The sequence below is a fragment of the Hyla sarda genome, chromosome 7, assembly GCF_029499605.1.
Source record: "Hyla sarda isolate aHylSar1 chromosome 7, aHylSar1.hap1, whole genome shotgun sequence".
Classification (NCBI taxonomy): domain Eukaryota; kingdom Metazoa; phylum Chordata; class Amphibia; order Anura; family Hylidae; genus Hyla; species Hyla sarda.
The window spans coordinates 193,277,257-193,295,407 of record NC_079195.1 but is presented as its reverse complement, the minus strand read 5'-3'; the positions used below and the strand labels follow the sequence as shown (position 1 = coordinate 193,295,407).

Below are 18,151 nucleotides of genomic sequence, written 5' to 3'. Positions count from 1 at the left end.
ATAATATTCCTTTGGTAAGTACAGATCTATAGAAAGACATTGCCCTCCAGTGGTAAAACTGATGTGCACATTTTTCATGTATTTATGCTCTAAAAACTTTTTAAAAATTCTTTAGATCATATTAATAGGCTTAATAAATAAAATAAAAAAACCTTTGCATTCTGTCTTATTTTGGGCATATTCCTCTTATAACCCACCACTTTCTTGCTCCTGTCACCCCCATAGTGTATTAAATAAACCTACCATTAGGATTATTTTTCTAGAAATAGAAAGTCAATTGGAAATTTTATTTAAAAGTAGCCAAAAACATAATTTTGGTGTCGATATAATTTAGCCCAAAACACGGTTGTGAGCTATAATGTGAAATTTTATACCAATGGAGTCCGGTAAAGCGGGCCCCTTTACTATAAAGAATAGTTCAACAGAATGCAGGGCCTTGGATCACATCCCCACATTTATCTGCCTGTATGTATTTGACTATTTGCATTCTATTGGACGCTTGTCATAGAGACGCATAACATTATCTTAATTATTTTGTATGATACATTTTTGTGCTGACAGAGCAACTTTGGCTGCCAGTGAATGACTTCACATTGTAGACTATGCAAACTAACATATTGAGGGGAGACGGGTCAGGCGTCCATGGCTGGAACTGTCCAGAGCAGGAGAGGTTTGCTATGGGGATTTGATTGTACTCTGGACAGTTCCGGACAGAAGTGTCAGCAGAGAGCACTGTGGTCAGACAGAAAATAAATTAAAAAAGAAAAGAACTCGAGCATACAGAAGCTGAAAAGTACTGGAAGGATAAAGAATTTTAATAAAAGTAATTCCCAAATTTGTTTCTCTTTCTGGCACCAGTTGATTTGAAAAATAATAATAATAATTTCACCGGAGGACCCCTTTAACTGTACTTATTGCAAATAACTTTTCAATTGTGTACCTGCCCCATCCTGGACATAGAGGGGTACCCCTCTTAAGGATTCCACTCTATCAACCAGAAAAGAGAATTGTTCTATAAAGTTGGCTCGTTCTCTAGTAGACACAGGCCTTTCCACCCATCACATGGTCATGCTTTAATTCAGATGGCTGACATGTAATACCACATTTGCGCTGCAGGGGCCATTGCAGGGCATTGGAAAAGAAAGGGGCATCTTTCATAAGATCCCTAGTAATTTGAGAAGCTGAACCTACTGAAGTCAAGTGATCGTCAGACTGACTACTAACTACTCCTGTAAAAGCCATAGCAGCTGAATACAGTGTCTGGTGGCCCAATTTTACCTGCTGCAGCTACAGAATGTTCTATCTTCCTATTGGCTTCCAGCTAGCGTCTAGATGCAGCATTTTCCATCAACAATGCAAATAAAAATGTTCAGAAAAGCAGCTGAAAAAAACAAAGCTTTGTATATCTGCTGTTTTCTCTGAATAGTCCGGTTGGTAGGAACTTTATTTAAAAAAAGCTCAAGGGGGGTGAATATGAGGCTGAGGGGAGTAAATCAGGCTTAAGCCGGATTCACACGGCAGAATTTGCGCAAGGAAACTCTCCATGTAGACATTCTACAGACTGCGGGAATGCGCTGTCTCATAGACGGCAATGCATTCTGTGCAGAGTCCGCAGAAAGAATGGGCATGTTCATTCCTTCTGCCGACAGCGGAATCGGAAAATCTGCCGTGTTCACAGCAGAATCCCACTGAATTCAATGGCACTATGCTGCTGCAGAGTAACCGTGCAGAATTCCATATTGGAAATGAAATTCCGTATTGAAATTGAAATTCCGTATTGGAAATGAAATTCCGTATTGGAATTGAAATTCTGCTGTGCAAACATAGCCATAGGTTTGTGAATATGACTGTGAGGGTTGTGAGTCAAGATCAAGGGGTGTGAATATGAGGCTGACGGGGTGTGAATCAGGCTCATGCGGTGTGTGCATATGAGGCCAAAGGGGGGATGAATCAGGCTCAGGTGGTGTGTAAATATGAGGCAGAGGGGCATTTATCAATTTCAAGGGGGTGTAAATATTGTTATGGTCACGGTAGGTGTGGATCCTCTGGAGGATGACGTTAGCCGGTCGCTACCCCTGGCACGGCTCGTCCACACAGGTGGCTGTGAGGCGGCGTGGCACAGAAAGAGACTGGCAGAACATGGCAAGATGGCAGTAGGTCAGGGCAGAAACACAGGTGCAGGATAGGAAGGTAGCAAGGAACAGGTACACAGAGACACAGAACTTTCACTATGGCAATAGACAACCAAAGATCCAGCAGGGAACCAAGGGAGTAGCTGATATTTAAGGACCAGGGTGCAGGTGTAGACACTTGACTAAATGACTACGGCGAGAGAGCTACGGTGCGCGTGCGCCCTAGGACGCAGGGGCACGCGCTCCGGGGTTGCGAGGACAAGGAGGTGAGTGACGGGCCAGGATTCGCATGCGGGCGCGTCCCGCTAAGCGAATCCAAGCCCCGTTGGCAGCTGGGACATGACGTGTCTGGACAGAGCGGGCATGTTACAAATATTAGGCTAGCAGTATGAATAAGGAAGAGGGGGTGTGAATATAAGACTAAGGGGTGAGAATCAGAATTATAGAGTGTGAACACAACGCAGAGGTGGTATAAATAAGGTTTAGAGGAAGCAAATATGAGGCTGAAATGGCATGAACCGGGCTTAAATGGGCACTGTCAGATACAAAAACTTTTGATATGTTGAAAAGAATGCAAAATTAACAGGTTTTGCAATTGCTTTCATTAGAAGATTTTCAGTATTTCATACTGAAAAAGCCAGTCAAACATAGTAACATAGTTCATAAGGTTTCAAAAAGACCAGAGTCCATCAAGTTCAACCTATATCCCTAATGAGTCCCTAATGAGTTGATCCAGAGGAAGGCAAAAAAAAAAACCTCATACTTCCCGACTCCAAATATGGCATCAGAATAAATCCCTGGATCAACGTTCTGTCCCTATAAATCTCGTATACATAACCAGCAATGTTATTATTCTCCAAAAATGCATCCAGACCCTTTGAACTCTCTTACAGAGTTCACCATGACCACCTTCTCCGGGAGAGAATTCCATAGTCTCGCTGCTCTTACAGTAAAGAACCCCCGTCTGTGCTGGTGTAGAAACCTTCTTTCCTCTAAACATAGAGGATGCCCCCTTGTTATAGATACAGTCCTGGGTATAAATATATCATGGGAGAGATCTCTGTACGATCCCCTGATATATTTAAGCCCCCTTCACACTACGGAATTCCGCGAGCGGAGATTCTGCCTGGCGGCCACCGCCAAGGTTGCTTCGGCGATAGGGCAGCGGGGCACTGAGCCGTCACCATTGATGGCTATGGTCTGCTCGCGGAATCCGCGCAAAGAATGAACATGTTCTTTCTTTGCGCATGTTCTTTCTTTCTCGCGGAGACCCGTCCACACTAATGTTAAAGTTCACACCGCGGAATTCCGCCCGCGGAATTCCACCCGGAGATTCCGCGGCAATTCCGTAGTGTGAACGGGGCCTTATACATAGTTATTAGGTCGCCCCTAAGCCTTCTTTTTTCTAAACTACAAACCCCCAATTCTGATAATCTTTCTGGGTACTGTAGTCCTCCCATTCCCCGTATTACCCTGGTTTCCCGTCTTTGAACCCTCTCCAGCTCCACTATATCTTTCTTGTACACTGGTGCCCAGTACTGTACACAGTATTCTATGTGTGGTCTGACTAGTGATTTGTACAGCGGTAGAATTATTTCCTTGTCGTGGGCATCTATGCTCCTATTGATGCACCCCATGATTTTATTTGCCCTGGAAGCAGCTGTCCGATACTGTTCACTACAGCTAAAATTACTGTTAAAGGGGTACTCCGGTGGAAAACTTTTTTTCTTAAATCAACTGGTTCCAGAAACTTAAACAGATTTGTAAATTACTTCTATAAAAAAAATCTTAATCCTTCCAGAATTTATTAGTTTGTGAATACTACAGAGGAAATTATTTTCTTTTTGGAACTCAGAGCTCTCTGCTGAATCATGAGCACAGTGCTCTCTGCTGACATCTCTGTCCATTTTAAGAACTGTCCAGAGTAGGAGAAAATCCTCATAGCAAACATATGCTACTCTGGACAGTTCCTAAAATGAACAGAGATATCAGCAGAGAGCACTGTGCTCGTGATGTCAGCAGAGAGCACTGTGTTCCAAAAAGAAAATAATTTTCTCTGTAGTATTCACCAGCTAATAAGTACTGGAAGGATTAAGATTTTTTAATAAAAGTAATTTACAAATCTGTATAACTTTCTGACACCAGTTGATTTAAAAAAAAAAGTTTTCCACCGGAGTATCCCCTTAACTAAGACTCCCAAGTCCTTTTCCACGTCAGTCGTCCCAAGTGTTCTCCCATTTAATACATAATCCCAGCCCGGATTTTTCCTCCCCATGTGCATTACCTTACATTTATCAGTGTTGAACCTCATCTGCCACTTCACAGCCCAAACCTCCAACCTATCCAGATCCATTTGTAACAGTGCACTGTCCTCTATAGTGTTTACCGCTTTACAGAGTTTAGCATCATCTGCAAAGATTGCTACTTTACTCTTCAACCCCTCTACAAGGTCATTAATGAATATATTAAATAGAACAGGACCCAAGACGGACCCCTGTGGTACCCCACTAGTAACAGTCACCCAATCAGAATAAGTACCATTAATAACCACCCTCTGTTTCCTATCACTGAGCCAGTTACTTACCCACTTACACACATTCTCCCCCAGCCCAATCCTTCTCATTTTATGCACCAACCTTTTATGTGGCACCGTATCAAATGCTTTGGAAAAATCCAAATATAAGACATCCAGCGATTGCCCCTGGTCCAGTCTGGAGCTCACCTCCTCATAAAAGCTGATCAGGTTAGTTTGACTGATCCCTCATAAATCCATGCTGATATGGAGTCATACATTTATTTTTATCAAGATATTCCAAAATAGCATCTCTTAGAAACCCCTCAAACAATTTACATACATCAGAGGTTAAACTAACAGGTCTATAATTCCCAAGGTCACCTTTTGACCCCTTTTTAAATATTGGCACCACATTTGCCATGCGCCAGTCCTGGGGAACAGTCCCTGTTACTATAGATTCCCTGAATATTAAAAATCGGGGTCTGTCTATTACATTACTTAATTCCTTTAGAACACGGGGGTGAATGCCATCTGGACCTGGGGATTTGTCTATTTAGATTTTTTGTAGGCGGCACTGTACTTCTTCCTGGGTTAGACAGGTGACCTGTACTGGGGAGTTTACCTTATCTCGCTGTATTTCACCTGGCATTTCATTTTCCTCGGTGAATACAGTGGAGAAGAATTTGTTTAATATATTTGCTTTTTCCTTATCCCTGTTTATAATTTCTTCCTCATCATTTTTTAAAGGGCCTACACTTTCATTTTTGACCTTTATGCTATTTATATAGTTAAAGGGGTACTCTGGTGGAAAACTTTTATTAAAAATCAATTGGTGCCAGAAAGTTAAACAGATTTGTAAATTACTTCTATTAAAAAATCTTAATCCTTCCAGTACTTATTAGCTGCTGAATACTACAGAGGAAATTATTTTCTTTTTGGAACACAGAGCCACCACTAGGTGTGGCTAGTGGTACAGGTAATATTTCAGAAAATATTACCTTGGAGGTCCTTGCCTTAAGCTTGCGGCCTAAGTCCCTGAAATCATTTTTAAGGACACTCCACCTACTTCTTAATTTGTTATTGGTGCCAATATCTACCATGACTGCTGGGTTCTCTCCAGCCCCACCCAGCAACCTGTCAACCCGATTCGCGATGTGACGAGCTCGAGCGCCAGGAAGACAACACACTGTTCGGCGATCCCGGTCAATGTGACAGATCACCCTGTCTGTCCCCCTAATAATTGAGTACCCCACTATCAGTACCTGTCTGGCCTGCCCTGCCCTCCTCCCTGCTGCAGTACTGCTAGCTCTGAAATGGCATCCTCCTCATCTGCCAACCGGGCAAACTTGTTGGGGTGTGCCAGTTCAGGACTAGCCTCCCTAACACTTTTCCCTCTACCCTGTTTTTTTACTGTAACCCAGCTAGCTGCCTGACTGTCCTGCACCTCTGTCCCACTATCCTCCCCCACTTCTACCCCAGAGAGTACCTGCTCAATGAGCAGGAGACTCCTCTCCAAGTTGTCAATGTGTCTCATTGTTGCCAGTTGCTCCTCTAGATCCAGGATCGGGGCTTCCAAATAAACAACTTGCACAACAATATGCACCCTCAAACTGCTGTTCAAGGATTGCAAACATTGAACAGGATGTCCACCGGACTGCATTTTCCAACATGGAGGCCATACTAGTTATGGGGATTTCACAGATTAACAGCCAAAAACAGACAGTAAATATTACAAATAAATTCTCTGTAGACCTTGTGAGTTAAAGTCTCTACAGTATTAGCAAAGTAACACTCAAAGCGATCTCAAACTTTTGCTTTCAAACTCTCAGGTTTTCTAACTCTCTTACAAGTGCCTCTCTTTCCAAAGCTCACTCAGACAGAGCACGCTCAGACTGAGTCCCAAACTAAGATTTTAAGCAAGTGTCCCCTGGCCTGCTTGGACACATGCTAGTCCTGCTGTGTCCATGCGTCATGGACACACTTCCTTGATTGACAGCTGTGAGCGCAGGGCTCACAGCTGGAGGAAAAATCCTCCCACTATCAGCTTGTGTCCCGCTACTGTCAATGAGGACAAGCTGGGAGTTGTAGTTTTGCTAATGCTATGGGAGATGTGAGCAGACAGCATACTGAGGGAAGGGGCGGAGAACTGCACAGTGAGGCCACGCCCCCTCCCTTTGAGAGGAATCCAGACTAGTGAGCTAAATTAAAAGTGTAATAAAAAAAAAAATAAATGTGCTAGACACAAAAAAAAAATAGATGTACATGGTCAGGATTAGGTACTGAGTAATATATTAAAAAATATATATTTTGTACGATCTGACGGGTACACTTTAAGGGTTGAATATGAGGCTGAGGGGCCATAAATAAAGATCAGGGTGTGTGAATATGAGGCTAAGGGGACATGAATCATGCTCACATGCTCCTCAGTTTAACAATCAAACCCTATTTTTTAATATAGTTTACACCTACCTGACTATTCAGGAAAAAATGCATATAGTTAATCAAATAGTTAAATCCCTAAGCTCGGGAACCAGAAGTGTAACAATCAGGGTTACAAAATTGCTATGGCCACGCCCGCTCGTGACGTCCCGTCATACCCCCTCAATGTAAGTCTATGGGAGGGGGCGTGACGGCCGTCACGCCCGCTCCCATAGACTTGCATTGAGGGGGTGTTGCCGTGACATCACAAGGAGCATGGCCGTAATGTCACGAGCCCTGGCGCCCGCCCTTAGCGTTCTAAACGAAGGCCGGGTGCTGTGCAGAGATTGTGGGGGTCCCAGAGGCAGGACCCACGTGATCAGACATCTTATCCCCTATCCTTTGGATAGGGGATAAGATGTCTAGGGGCAGAGTACCCCTTTAAGTATGTGAACGCCAGACACAAGTATACAGAAGATGGGTTTTACTGTGTACTTACTTTTGATTGCTGCCCAGCAAAACTAGACGGTCTGATTTCTCTGAGATATTGCCAAGGGAGATGCCAGCTGTCAGATAGCAGCAGTGTCCTGCTTCTGTAAGACCCTTAAGAACTACACACATAAAGAAAGGTAAAACATGTTAAACTTTTATTTGATTTGTATTATTGCAAGCAGAACAACCCTGGTTTACAACATATGTTCACCTTCAACATCTTTTATTTTACAGTTTACACACAGAATTAATTTGCATTAAAATTGGGCTACTTCACTGCTACTGATTCTGAGTTAAAGGGGTACTCCGGTGGAAAACTTATTTTTTTTTTTAATCAACTGGTGCCAGAAAGTTTAACAGATTTGTAAATTACTTCTATTAAAAAATCTTAATCCTTCTAGTACTTATTAGCTGCTGAATACTACATTGGAAATTATTTTCTTTTTGGAACACAGAGCTCTCTGCTGACATCAAGACCACAGTGCTCTCTGCTGACATCTCTGTCCAGAGTAGAAGAAAATCCCCATAGCAAACATATGCTGCTCTGGACAGTTCCTAAAATGGACAGAGATGTCAGCAGAGAGCACTGTGGTCTTGATGTCAGCAGAGAGCTCTGAATTCCAAAAAGAAAATAATTTCCTCTGTAGTATTCAGCAGCTAATAAGAACTGGAAGGATTAAGATGTTTTAATAGAAGTCATGTACTGATCTGTTTAACTTTCAGGCACCAGTTGATTTAAAAAAAAGGTTTCCATCGGAGTACCCCTTTAAAACCTATATTGTGCATGGTTGCATGTACAAGTCTAAAAGCTGCAGTGCTGACATCTCCCATCATTCTTTTTTTAGTTTATTGTGCTTACGTGCTGTTTTGCTTTCTGGGAACCAATTATAGACAGTGTAGAGAAAAAAACTATAAATGAAACCCCCACACACATACACTCTGCATTATAGGAGATCAAGAATGTTAAAGGGGTACTCCGGTGGAAACATTTTTTTTTTTTATCAACTGGTGCCAGAAAGTTAAACAGATTTGTAAATTACTTCTAATAAAAAAAATCTTAATCCTTCCAATACTTATCAGCTGCTGTATGCTCCAGAGGAAGTTTTTATTTATTTTTGAATTTCTTTTCTGTCTGATCACAGTGCTCTCTGCTGACACCTCTGTCCATGTCAGGAACTGTCCAGAGTATAAGCAAATCCCCAGAACATACCTCTCCTGCTCTGGACAGTTCCTGATATGGACAGAAGTGTCAGCAGAGAGTACTGTGGTCAGACAGAAGAGAACTCCAGAAAGAAATACAACTTCCTCTGTAGTATACCGCAGCTGATAAGTACTGGAAGGATTATGATTTTTAAATAGAAGTAATTTACAATTTACATCTATTTAACTTTGTGGCACCAGTTGATTTAAAAATTTTTTTTTCCACTGGAGTACCCTTTTAAGGATGTTATAGATGCATCTGTTAACACAATGCAGCTCTGGAGTATAGGGCCCTATTCACACGTTTTGGGGCTATATGCGGACACAGGGAGTAGTTCACTGTCACAGAAATGCTGAACCAGTCAATTGATGTATACTCCAAAAGGAGCTTTATTGAAATGCAAATCAACACTTTTCGGTAGCACACTGTTCCCCTCATGAGGTCTATGTACATTAGAGAATTGAAAGGATATATACACAAAAATTTCAAATGCAAACAATGAATAAAATAGCTGCAAACACTAAAAGGTACAAACAAATACAAAACTCCTACTGTTTAGTGTTTATTTGTACCATTTGTTTGTTCGTACCGTTTAGTGTTTTCTAGCTATTTTATTCATTGTATGCATATAATGTGTCAGCTATAATTACTTTACGGGCACTTTTTATATATATGGCCAGTCAGTTCACTAGACATTATAAGTGGGAACAGTGTAAGGACAGCAGGACGGTGCAGGCTCTATTGGAGCCTGCCTGGAAGTCTCCCCTATATTTTGATATTGGGGAGATATTTTGGGGTGCAGTACCTTTTTATTACCTGCCCCCCGCTTTTTTTCCTTTTATGTTGCCGGGCGGCGATTTCTGCTACCCGGCCTATTTTTTGTCCCGGGTCTCCTGCCTGGTTCATCTTTAAAACAACTCTGTTTTACTTTCTCTGTTTGCTGGAGGGATCCGGTGATCCCTCCCAGCATTAGGGATGCCGCCGCAGGTATTCTCTTACCTGTCAGGCGTCCCACGTGTCCCACCGCGCGCCCGTCTCCTCCGCATCTCCATTCCTGTGCAGGGCCGCGGACTGGAAGTACGTCATCTGATGACTTCCGGTCCCGGCCTCGCTTTTCTTCAGCGCTTTGCGCTGCTTCTAAGGCACATATTTAAGTGCAAATGCAGCGGTGAGCCCCTTACTAGTTAGGGTAGGACTCAGAGTATAATTTTTATTAAAATTTTGTTCAGTTTTTTTCAGCCTATTACAGGCTGTTTTTTCTCTTGAGGGGGCGGGGCTTCCGGGGGCTCTTCCCATTTAAGGCAGCTGAGACCTTCATTCGGTCTCTTGATGCCATCATAGCTAGACCTTTTACATAGCCTAGCATTAGTGGTTAAGAGCTGCCTATCTGCATTATAGGTATCTCTCCCCCTCTGTTTGGCGCTAGGGCGATAATATATTTTTTTATTATCCCCAACTTATTTTATTCTTTTCCAGAGTCATGTCTACTCCTTCTTCTAGTGACCCACACTCTGGTGGTCGCAAATCCAGCGCCAAAAGATGCCATTTAATTTGCGCCGACTGCGGCACTCCGCTTCCGGATGCTTATGAATATAACAAGTGTCCCGGTTGCCGTCCACCTGCTAATCCAGCTGAGCCTACAGTCCAGGACATGATCATCTGGATGAAGGAGTTTATGGGAAATTCCATCTCTGAAATAAAAAGTGCTCTTGTTCCCAAAAGAGCTAGAGCTGAATCCGCTCCTCCTTCTGTGGCGGAAGAATCCGTTATGTCGGTGGACGTATCGGACCATAGATCACCTGTACAGTCTGAACAGCCTGTTGAGGTGAAGATTTCTCCGCCTCTTTTCCCTCCGGAAAAGACGCAGAGATTACTTAGGTTCATCCGGTCAAGGGATTAGGATGTTGACCAAGGGGAAGCCTCTGGATCCACCTCTAGAGAACCTTGGGTTTTCAAGGTGAATGATGCACGCAAAAAACTGATGAAGGCTGAGTGGAAGCACCCAGATAAGCCTGCGCTTGTCACTCGCACCTTCAAGTTGATGTACCCTCTCTCGGACGCGGAATCTGATTCCTGGATGCCACCTCCTAAGGTCGATATGGAGGTGAATAAATTGTCCAAGAGAGTCATGGTTCCGGCGGATGATGGAAGCAACCTCCAGGATCCGCTTGATTGGAAGGTGGATTCCCTTCTCAGACGCACATATTCAGCAGCGTCAGTGTCTGCCTCTGTGGCTATTGCCTCGGGAGAAGTGTCTGACTTCTGGACTTCATGAAGGAGCGCGTGGAGCGCATACAGACCGAGATTGACAACAATGTCCCCACAGAAGACATCTTGGACAGATTCAAGACACTCCTCCTTGGTATAGACGTCCTCTGCGAGGCCTCCCAGCAACACCTTAAGCTTGCTGCCAAGTCCATGGCACTCGCTTCCGCTAGCAGACGTCCCTTATGGTTGCGCCCTTGGGTAGCGGACAACACCTCCAAGTTCAACTTGTGTGGGATGCCCTTCGAGCCTACTTGGCTATTTGGGTCTGAACTGGATCACATAATGGAAGGTTATGCTGATAAAAAGGGCAAATGCCTTCCTGTTCAGGACTTTCAGGGTAAGGGTAGAGCCAGAGGGGGGAAGTCCCAGGGCCCTTCTAGATCCCAGAGACAACAGTCCTCCCAGAAACGTGGTGGAGGTCGCGGCCGCGGTAAAGACCGTAAGGCCGAGCTATGACTCTCCACTGACATCCACCAACATTTTCCCTCTCCCTTTCCCTCTAGAGTTTTTTGCAGAGAATCTATCTGAACATCCTCCTCCAGTAGAAGGACGTTTAGGTTTATTCCTTACTACCTGGATGCAAGAAATCCAGGATCCTTGGGTTCTGAAGGTTATTCAGTCGGGGTACAGGATAGAGTTTATCTCCCCTCCCCCAAGGAAGTTTGTTTTAACAAAGCTACTTCCTCAGCCAAAACAGGCTGTCATAGAAAGTTCAGTTCTCCAGTACTTGGAAAAGCAAGCTCTGGAAGAAGTTCCCCCAGATCAAAGAGGGTCTGGCGTATACTCCCCGATATTCTTGGTTCCCAAACCAAATGGCGACTGGCACATGATAATAGACCTGCGCTACCTAAACCGATTCATAAGGAAAAGGCGGTTCAGAATGGAAACCATTCGTTCAGTGGTCAGTATCCTGAACCCGCAAGATCTCATGGTCACTATAGAATTGAAGGATGCATACCTTCATGTTCCTATATTTCCTGCCCACAGGAAGTTCTTAAGAATTGTCGTCACCATAAAAGGTATAGTAAGGCATTTCCAATTTGCTGTTCTACCGTTCGGCATCACCTCTGCTCCCCACACCTTCACAAAGGTGGTGGCTCCAGTGGTCTCTGCTCTAAGACTAAAAGGCCTAGAGATCGTTCCTTATCTAGACGACTGGCTTTTAAAAGCCGCTACTCTAGACATTCTTCAAGCTCATCTTCAGCTGACCCTAGATTTTCTTCAACGCCTGGGGTGGCTCATAAATTGGGAGAAGTCCGAGATCGTTCCATCTACCTCAAGAAGGTTCCTGGGGTTTGTTCTAGACTCCTCTCAAATGACGCTGTCTCTCACCCCAGAAAGAAGAGAGCGCGTTATAAGAGCCGCAGAGTTTTTGTCCGCACCTCACAGAGTGCCCATCAGAACTCTGATGAAAATGTTGGGCCTCATGTCAGCGTCTGCAGAAGTAGTCCCCTGGGCCCTGTGACACCTCCGACCTCTCCAAGATCAGGTCTTGACTGTCTGGAATCGCAACCCCAGTGGGTTGGACAAAAAGTGCACCCTGTCATCCGAAGTCCATGCCTCTCTCAGATGGTGGACGAACCTGACAGATGGGAAGTCCTTGACTCAACCTCTCTGGATCACTCTGACCACGGACGCCTCCCTTCTAGGGTGGGGAGCCCATCTGGGCGACCATCTGGTTCAGGGTACCTGGAACCCTCAGGAAAGGCTACTCTCATCCAACATGAGAGAACTAAGAGCAGCTCATCTAGCGCTCCTCCAATTTGCTCCCCATATCTTAGGGAAAGCAATAAGAGTCTGGTCAGACAACACCACCGTAGTGGCTTATATCAACAGACAGGGTGGCACAAAGTCCCAATTGCTCCTCAAGGAGACCGGACTTCTATCATGGGCATAGCTCAACCTATCCCACCTTGTTGCAGTCCACATCAAGGGGGATCTCAACGTAGTGGCAGATCGTCTAAGTCACGGACTTGCAGTCCAGGGAGAATGGTCCCTCAACGAAGAGATCTTCAAGAGAATAACTCTGAAGTTGGGTACACCAGAAATAGACCTCATGGCAACCCGGCTGAATGCCAAGGTGAGCAAGTTTTGTTCCCTTTACAAGGAGGACAATCCGGTGGCGATAGACGCTCTGTCCATCCCATGGAGGTTCAGGCTGGCCTACATATTCCCTCCTCTTTCCATGATACCGAAGGTATTGATGAAAGTCAGGCAAGACCAGACCTCAGTGATTGCCATCATCCTATTCTGGCCGAAGAGGTCTTTGTTCACCCAACTCATGAGGATGAGCCAGGGGTGTTATTGGAAACTTGTCTCACAACACAGGCTCCTGCCTAGATCTGAGGAGACTCAATCTGACAGCCTGGAGATTGACAGGACCCTACTAAGGAGTGGGCTTCCTGCGGAGGTCTTGAGAACTATTGCACACTCTAGAGCAGAGTCTACAAACAAAGTTTTCTCCAGGATAAAGAAGATTTTCCTTCAATGGTGTGCAACGAAAGGGATAGTTACCTCAGATCCTCCTCTTTCTGCAATACTACGTTTTCTCCAGCCCATCCACCTTAAAGGTTCAAGTCTCAGCACTCTCTGCCTTCCTAGGCAGGTCTCTGTCAAAAGAATCCCTGGTCAGAAGATTCCTCAAAGGAGCTGAAAGACTTAAACCTACAGTTCTCAGACCAATTCCCAGCTGGGATTTAACCACTGTTCTCAGGGGGTTATGCTCCCCCCCCCCCCTTTGAACAAAGTCACTTTTTTATTGGCCATAACCTCAGCCAAAAGAGTTGGTGAGCTTCAGGCCCTTTCGGCTTTCGAGCCTTATACGATTTTTTTTTACAAGATAGAGTTCTGTTGAGGTTTTTACCTACTTTCCTTCCTAAGGTTCCGACCATCTCTAATACCAACCAGGTCATTTCCCTTCCAGTTCTATTTCCTAATCCATCCTCTCCTGAGGAAGCGGTTGACCAAACTCTGGACATCTCTAGAGCTCTCAGAGTCTATATCTCAAGTCTCAACTGGAGAATTCAGGAAGTCGGAACACCTCCTTGTTTCTTTTTCAGGAAAGAACAAGGGTCTGAAAGCCTCTAAACCTACCCTAAATAGGTGGATTAAGGAGGCAATCCGAGAGACCTTCATAATCCAGGAGCTTACTCCTCCGGCCTTTGTCACTGCCCTTTCCACTAGGGCAGTCTCTACTTCTTTTGCTGAGAGAAGGTCTGTTCCCCTGGAACAAATCTGTGCTGCCGCTTCTTGGAGCACCCACAATAATTTTTTGAGTCATTACAGGGTTAATGCCAAACGATCGGAAGAGTTGCCCTTTGGGCAGTCAATCCTAAGTGCCACTCTGCCGTAGTCCCTCCTTATTTGTGTTGCTACTCGCTAAGTCCCCACTTGTGTTGCTGGTTAGGACGTAAGGGAAGCGTTAATTTTTAACGTAAATTTGTTTTCCCTTAGTCCTAACAGCAGCACACAAATTTCCCACCCTAACTTTTTTGTTATTTGTTATTAAGCAATATGGCCTAGGGGAGGAGGCCTTTTATGGGGGGCTAATTAATTTAAATTGCTTGGGCAGAATAAAAAATTCCACCGTCCTGCCAGCTTCACAGGGGCAGAACACCCCACTTGTGCTGCTGTTAGGACTAAGGGAAAACAAATTTACGTTAAAAATTAACGCTTCCTAAACGCATTTTATGAAAGTCGTAAATCTTGCTTAAATGCAGAGATCTACTTAAAGAGAAACTGACACCTGTTTCACCTGCACCAAAACCAATACACAGGATTCCGGAGTTACACGCTGTATTGGCGTCTTTTTGCTTATATGTTAATTAACCCCCTTTGAGGCAATGTTCTAAGCTTCCCTGCCTCTGTCACAATCTGTTCTGATATGCCCACCCACCTAGCGCTCACATGTATGTAGACTATATGAATATTTTTGAGGGTGAGCATACAAACTCTTTGCAGTTGTTGTCTTTGGTGGGATTTGAACTTAAGACCCCAGCACTGCGAATGCATTGTATATGATGGTAATGGTAATGGTGCAGAGAAATTATTTGTCCCTTTTATAGTGGTGTTATTGGTCTGTTAATGGTTTTTATTTCATAGCAGTATGATATTATTATTAAGGGCCTGTTCACACTACAGAAATTCTGTGCGGATTCTGCTTGCATCAGACTCCCATTGATTTCAAGATTTAAGATTAGACAGATTAAGGACTGATTCCAGAGGAGGCTGCCATAGGCAGAATTTCCATAGTGTGAACAGGCCTCACATTCACTGGCCGGATTTTTTTGGGATCCAGCAACCAGCAACTCTGTATGCCCAGTCTGCATGTGCGTACATACTTGCTGTTTTTCGCGCATGCGCAGATTGCAAAGCTGCTGGTGGCTCGATATTGTTGGATGTCAATCCCTTGGCTCGATCACTCAGATATCACTCAGATCGATACTGGCCTAAGCTCACTGACCCCACCTCTAGGTCACTCTTACGCCATTTACAGAGTGGTTTTTACCTATTTTTCGTCACCAAACAGGGTAATAATGGTATATAAGGAAATGTGGCTGTAAGGAATATGTCTTTATGGCGAGAGTTGGTACCGTGCGATATAGGTGACAGATGCTCTTTAAATGGGTTTTGTAAACCAGACAACCCAAATTTTGATACCTGGAGGTAACCCACATGAGCAGAGGGGTAACTTGTAGCTTTTGGGCCCCGATGCAAAATCTGCAACAGGACCCGATGTTTTTTTTTTTGTTGTTGTTTTTTTTTTAAGAGCCAAGGAACGTGCTCTCGAATCACCCAAAGTGCAAGAAAAAGTGCAAACGTGTTACACTAAAAAAAATGTGCACAGAGGATACGGTCTATCGCAAGCCCTTTTCAAAAAGGAAAGAGGCCCCCAACAAACCTTACCCTTTGCCTCCAGACCAAACGGTACCTGCGAGGTTCCAGGTTCGATGTCCCTTTTTGCCGAAGCTACTAAGGGACCGCAAATGCTCCCGGCATCCCCCTTGGCGTTAGCCAAGGTATCTGCCCGCAGAGCCGATAACGGTAGGTACCCTGCCATAGCAGGAGTACCCGGGGTGTTTGCAGGGAGGTGCGGAACCTAATGGCCACACACACCTCCCCTAGACCGCCAGGAGGTACACCTGTTCCCTACCATGCAGCACCGATCCCCACCAGCTCCACACTGACGTCGCCTGCCACCAGCATGAAACTGATAAGAACAGATACTACACTTGATCTTAGCCAAAAGGCCAAGAAGCGATGACCCGATGTTCCAATTTTTTAAAGCCGAGGAACGTGCTTTCGATTCACCCAAAGTGCAAGAAAAAGTGCAAACGTGTTACACTAAAAAAACGTGCACAAAGGATGCGGTCTATCGCAAGCCCTTCTCCGATAGGAGAGAGGCCCCCCAACAAACCTTACCCTTCGCCTCCGGACCAAAAGGTACCTGCGAGGTTCCAGGTTCAATATCCCTTTTCGCCGAAGCTACTAGGGGACCACAAATGCTCCCGTCATCCCCCTTGGGGTTAGCCAAGGTATCTGCCCGCAGAGCAGATAACGGTAGGTACCCTGCCAAAGCAGGAGTGCCCGGGGTGTTTGCAGGGAGGTGCGGAACCTAATGGCCACACACACCTCCCCTAGACCGCCAGGAGGGACACCCAGAAGGGCTACCGCATCCTGACAAATCCTGTGAACACACAACACGCAAAAAGTGACACAGTGAAACAAAAAAGAAATGAATAAGTGAATGTGTGCAGATATACTGCCCGGACATCCGGCCGGATCTATAAAAATTTCTCTGATCCTAGCCAGAAGGCCGGGAATCAAGAGGTGAGTGCCACAAGGTGAAGAGATTATGGTGCCCGTGCTTCAACTCAGTGAGTCCTTCCTCCCAGTGAGTTTCGGCAACCTCGGGGTCACCACTCCCCGAGGCACAAAAGTACCTCGGCTCTAGACCCTCTCAGCCTCATGGCGAGACCCGGAGGGAACAGGTCACATCTGGGCAGCCGTCGAGCTGATTCCTCAGAACCAGCCCCGGAAAGCCCTGGTACACCTGCATCCTCCATGCAGCACCCATCCCCACCAGCATGAAAACTGATAAGAACAGATACTACACTTGATCTTAGCCAAAAGGCCGAGAAGCGATGACCCGATGTTCCAATTACAATACTGGTCTCTTATGGGTTAGATGTGCTTTGGGCCACCTTAGGCACCAGGGCGCCAGTGCAACTGCTACATCTGCACCCCCTATAGCTACGCCTCTGCACATGGAGTACATAAACTCCATACACAGGTTGCTCTGGGTGGATTATCTAGAACTAATACAAGTCAATTCTATTGAATAAACTTAGACTTTAGCATCTTGTTGAAATGCATTTATCACCTCACCTAAATGACCACCGATTTATATTATCCTGGCAAAGAACACTGGGAAAATGTAGCAAAGCTATTTTACATAAAAGTTAGGCTGCAAAGAAGAGCACTAGGACAGAACTCTGGCAAATTACTAGAAAACAGATGCAAATTGATTCATAGATTAGATCAAAAGTGCTGCTAATGTATTTTGGTCCAAAATGTAGTCATGTAAATGCGTTTCCCTGTGTTATATACTTTTTTTCCCCTAGATGTGATTTGAAAGCCAATTAATACTGTAAGAAAAAATAAGCAGGTAGCGCTATGTCCCTGGCTGACCTATAGACAATGCATATTCAGAGCAGACGTGCTGGCGCTGGGCCGCGTACAGTATACAAGCATCGCCTATAGGCCGCTAATTGTTCTCTAGGGTAATTTATTTATTTTTCTAGGGGTCAGAATCATTTCTGCCGCAGCTCTGATGTACATTTTCTGCTCATAAGGGAGGACAGAAAAAAAATAATAAAACTTTAAAAAAAAAGGTCAGAGTTTAACCCATTAACATGAACATTCTTTCTTTTCTGTCACAAAGAGAGCCCATTTCATAGATATTAGGGATTTAATCAATGTATCTAGGCGCAGAAAGCACACAAGATAATAGAAGCCATTTATATTATGCATTTACTAAAAGAAAACAACCTTTACCCTTCTATCTACCCTACCCCACCCAAACCAACTAAAAACTGCTATAGTACAGACAAATACATAAAATAC

At 44.6% G+C, this 18,151-nt stretch overlaps 1 protein-coding gene and 2 pseudogenes across 9 annotated transcripts in view; all 3 read right to left on the bottom strand.

Moving 5' to 3' along the window:
- Window positions 1-18,151, bottom strand: part of SEC16B (SEC16 homolog B, endoplasmic reticulum export factor) — a 293,732-nt gene that overhangs the window by 142,321 nt on the left and 133,260 nt on the right. For all 9 annotated transcript variants that reach the window (XR_008846564.1, XR_008846565.1, XM_056531981.1 and 6 more), the window contains one exon: window positions 7,565-7,676. Coding sequence is in view for 7 of the 9 variants with exons in the window: in XM_056531981.1 (XP_056387956.1) it covers window positions 7,565-7,676 (112 nt within the window). In the remaining 2 variants the exon portion in view is untranslated. The remainder of the gene's footprint in view (window positions 1-7,564; window positions 7,677-18,151) is intronic.
- On the bottom strand, window positions 16,157-16,287 carry LOC130283723 (U2 spliceosomal RNA; annotated as a pseudogene).
- LOC130283740 (U2 spliceosomal RNA) lies at window positions 17,012-17,171 on the bottom strand (annotated as a pseudogene).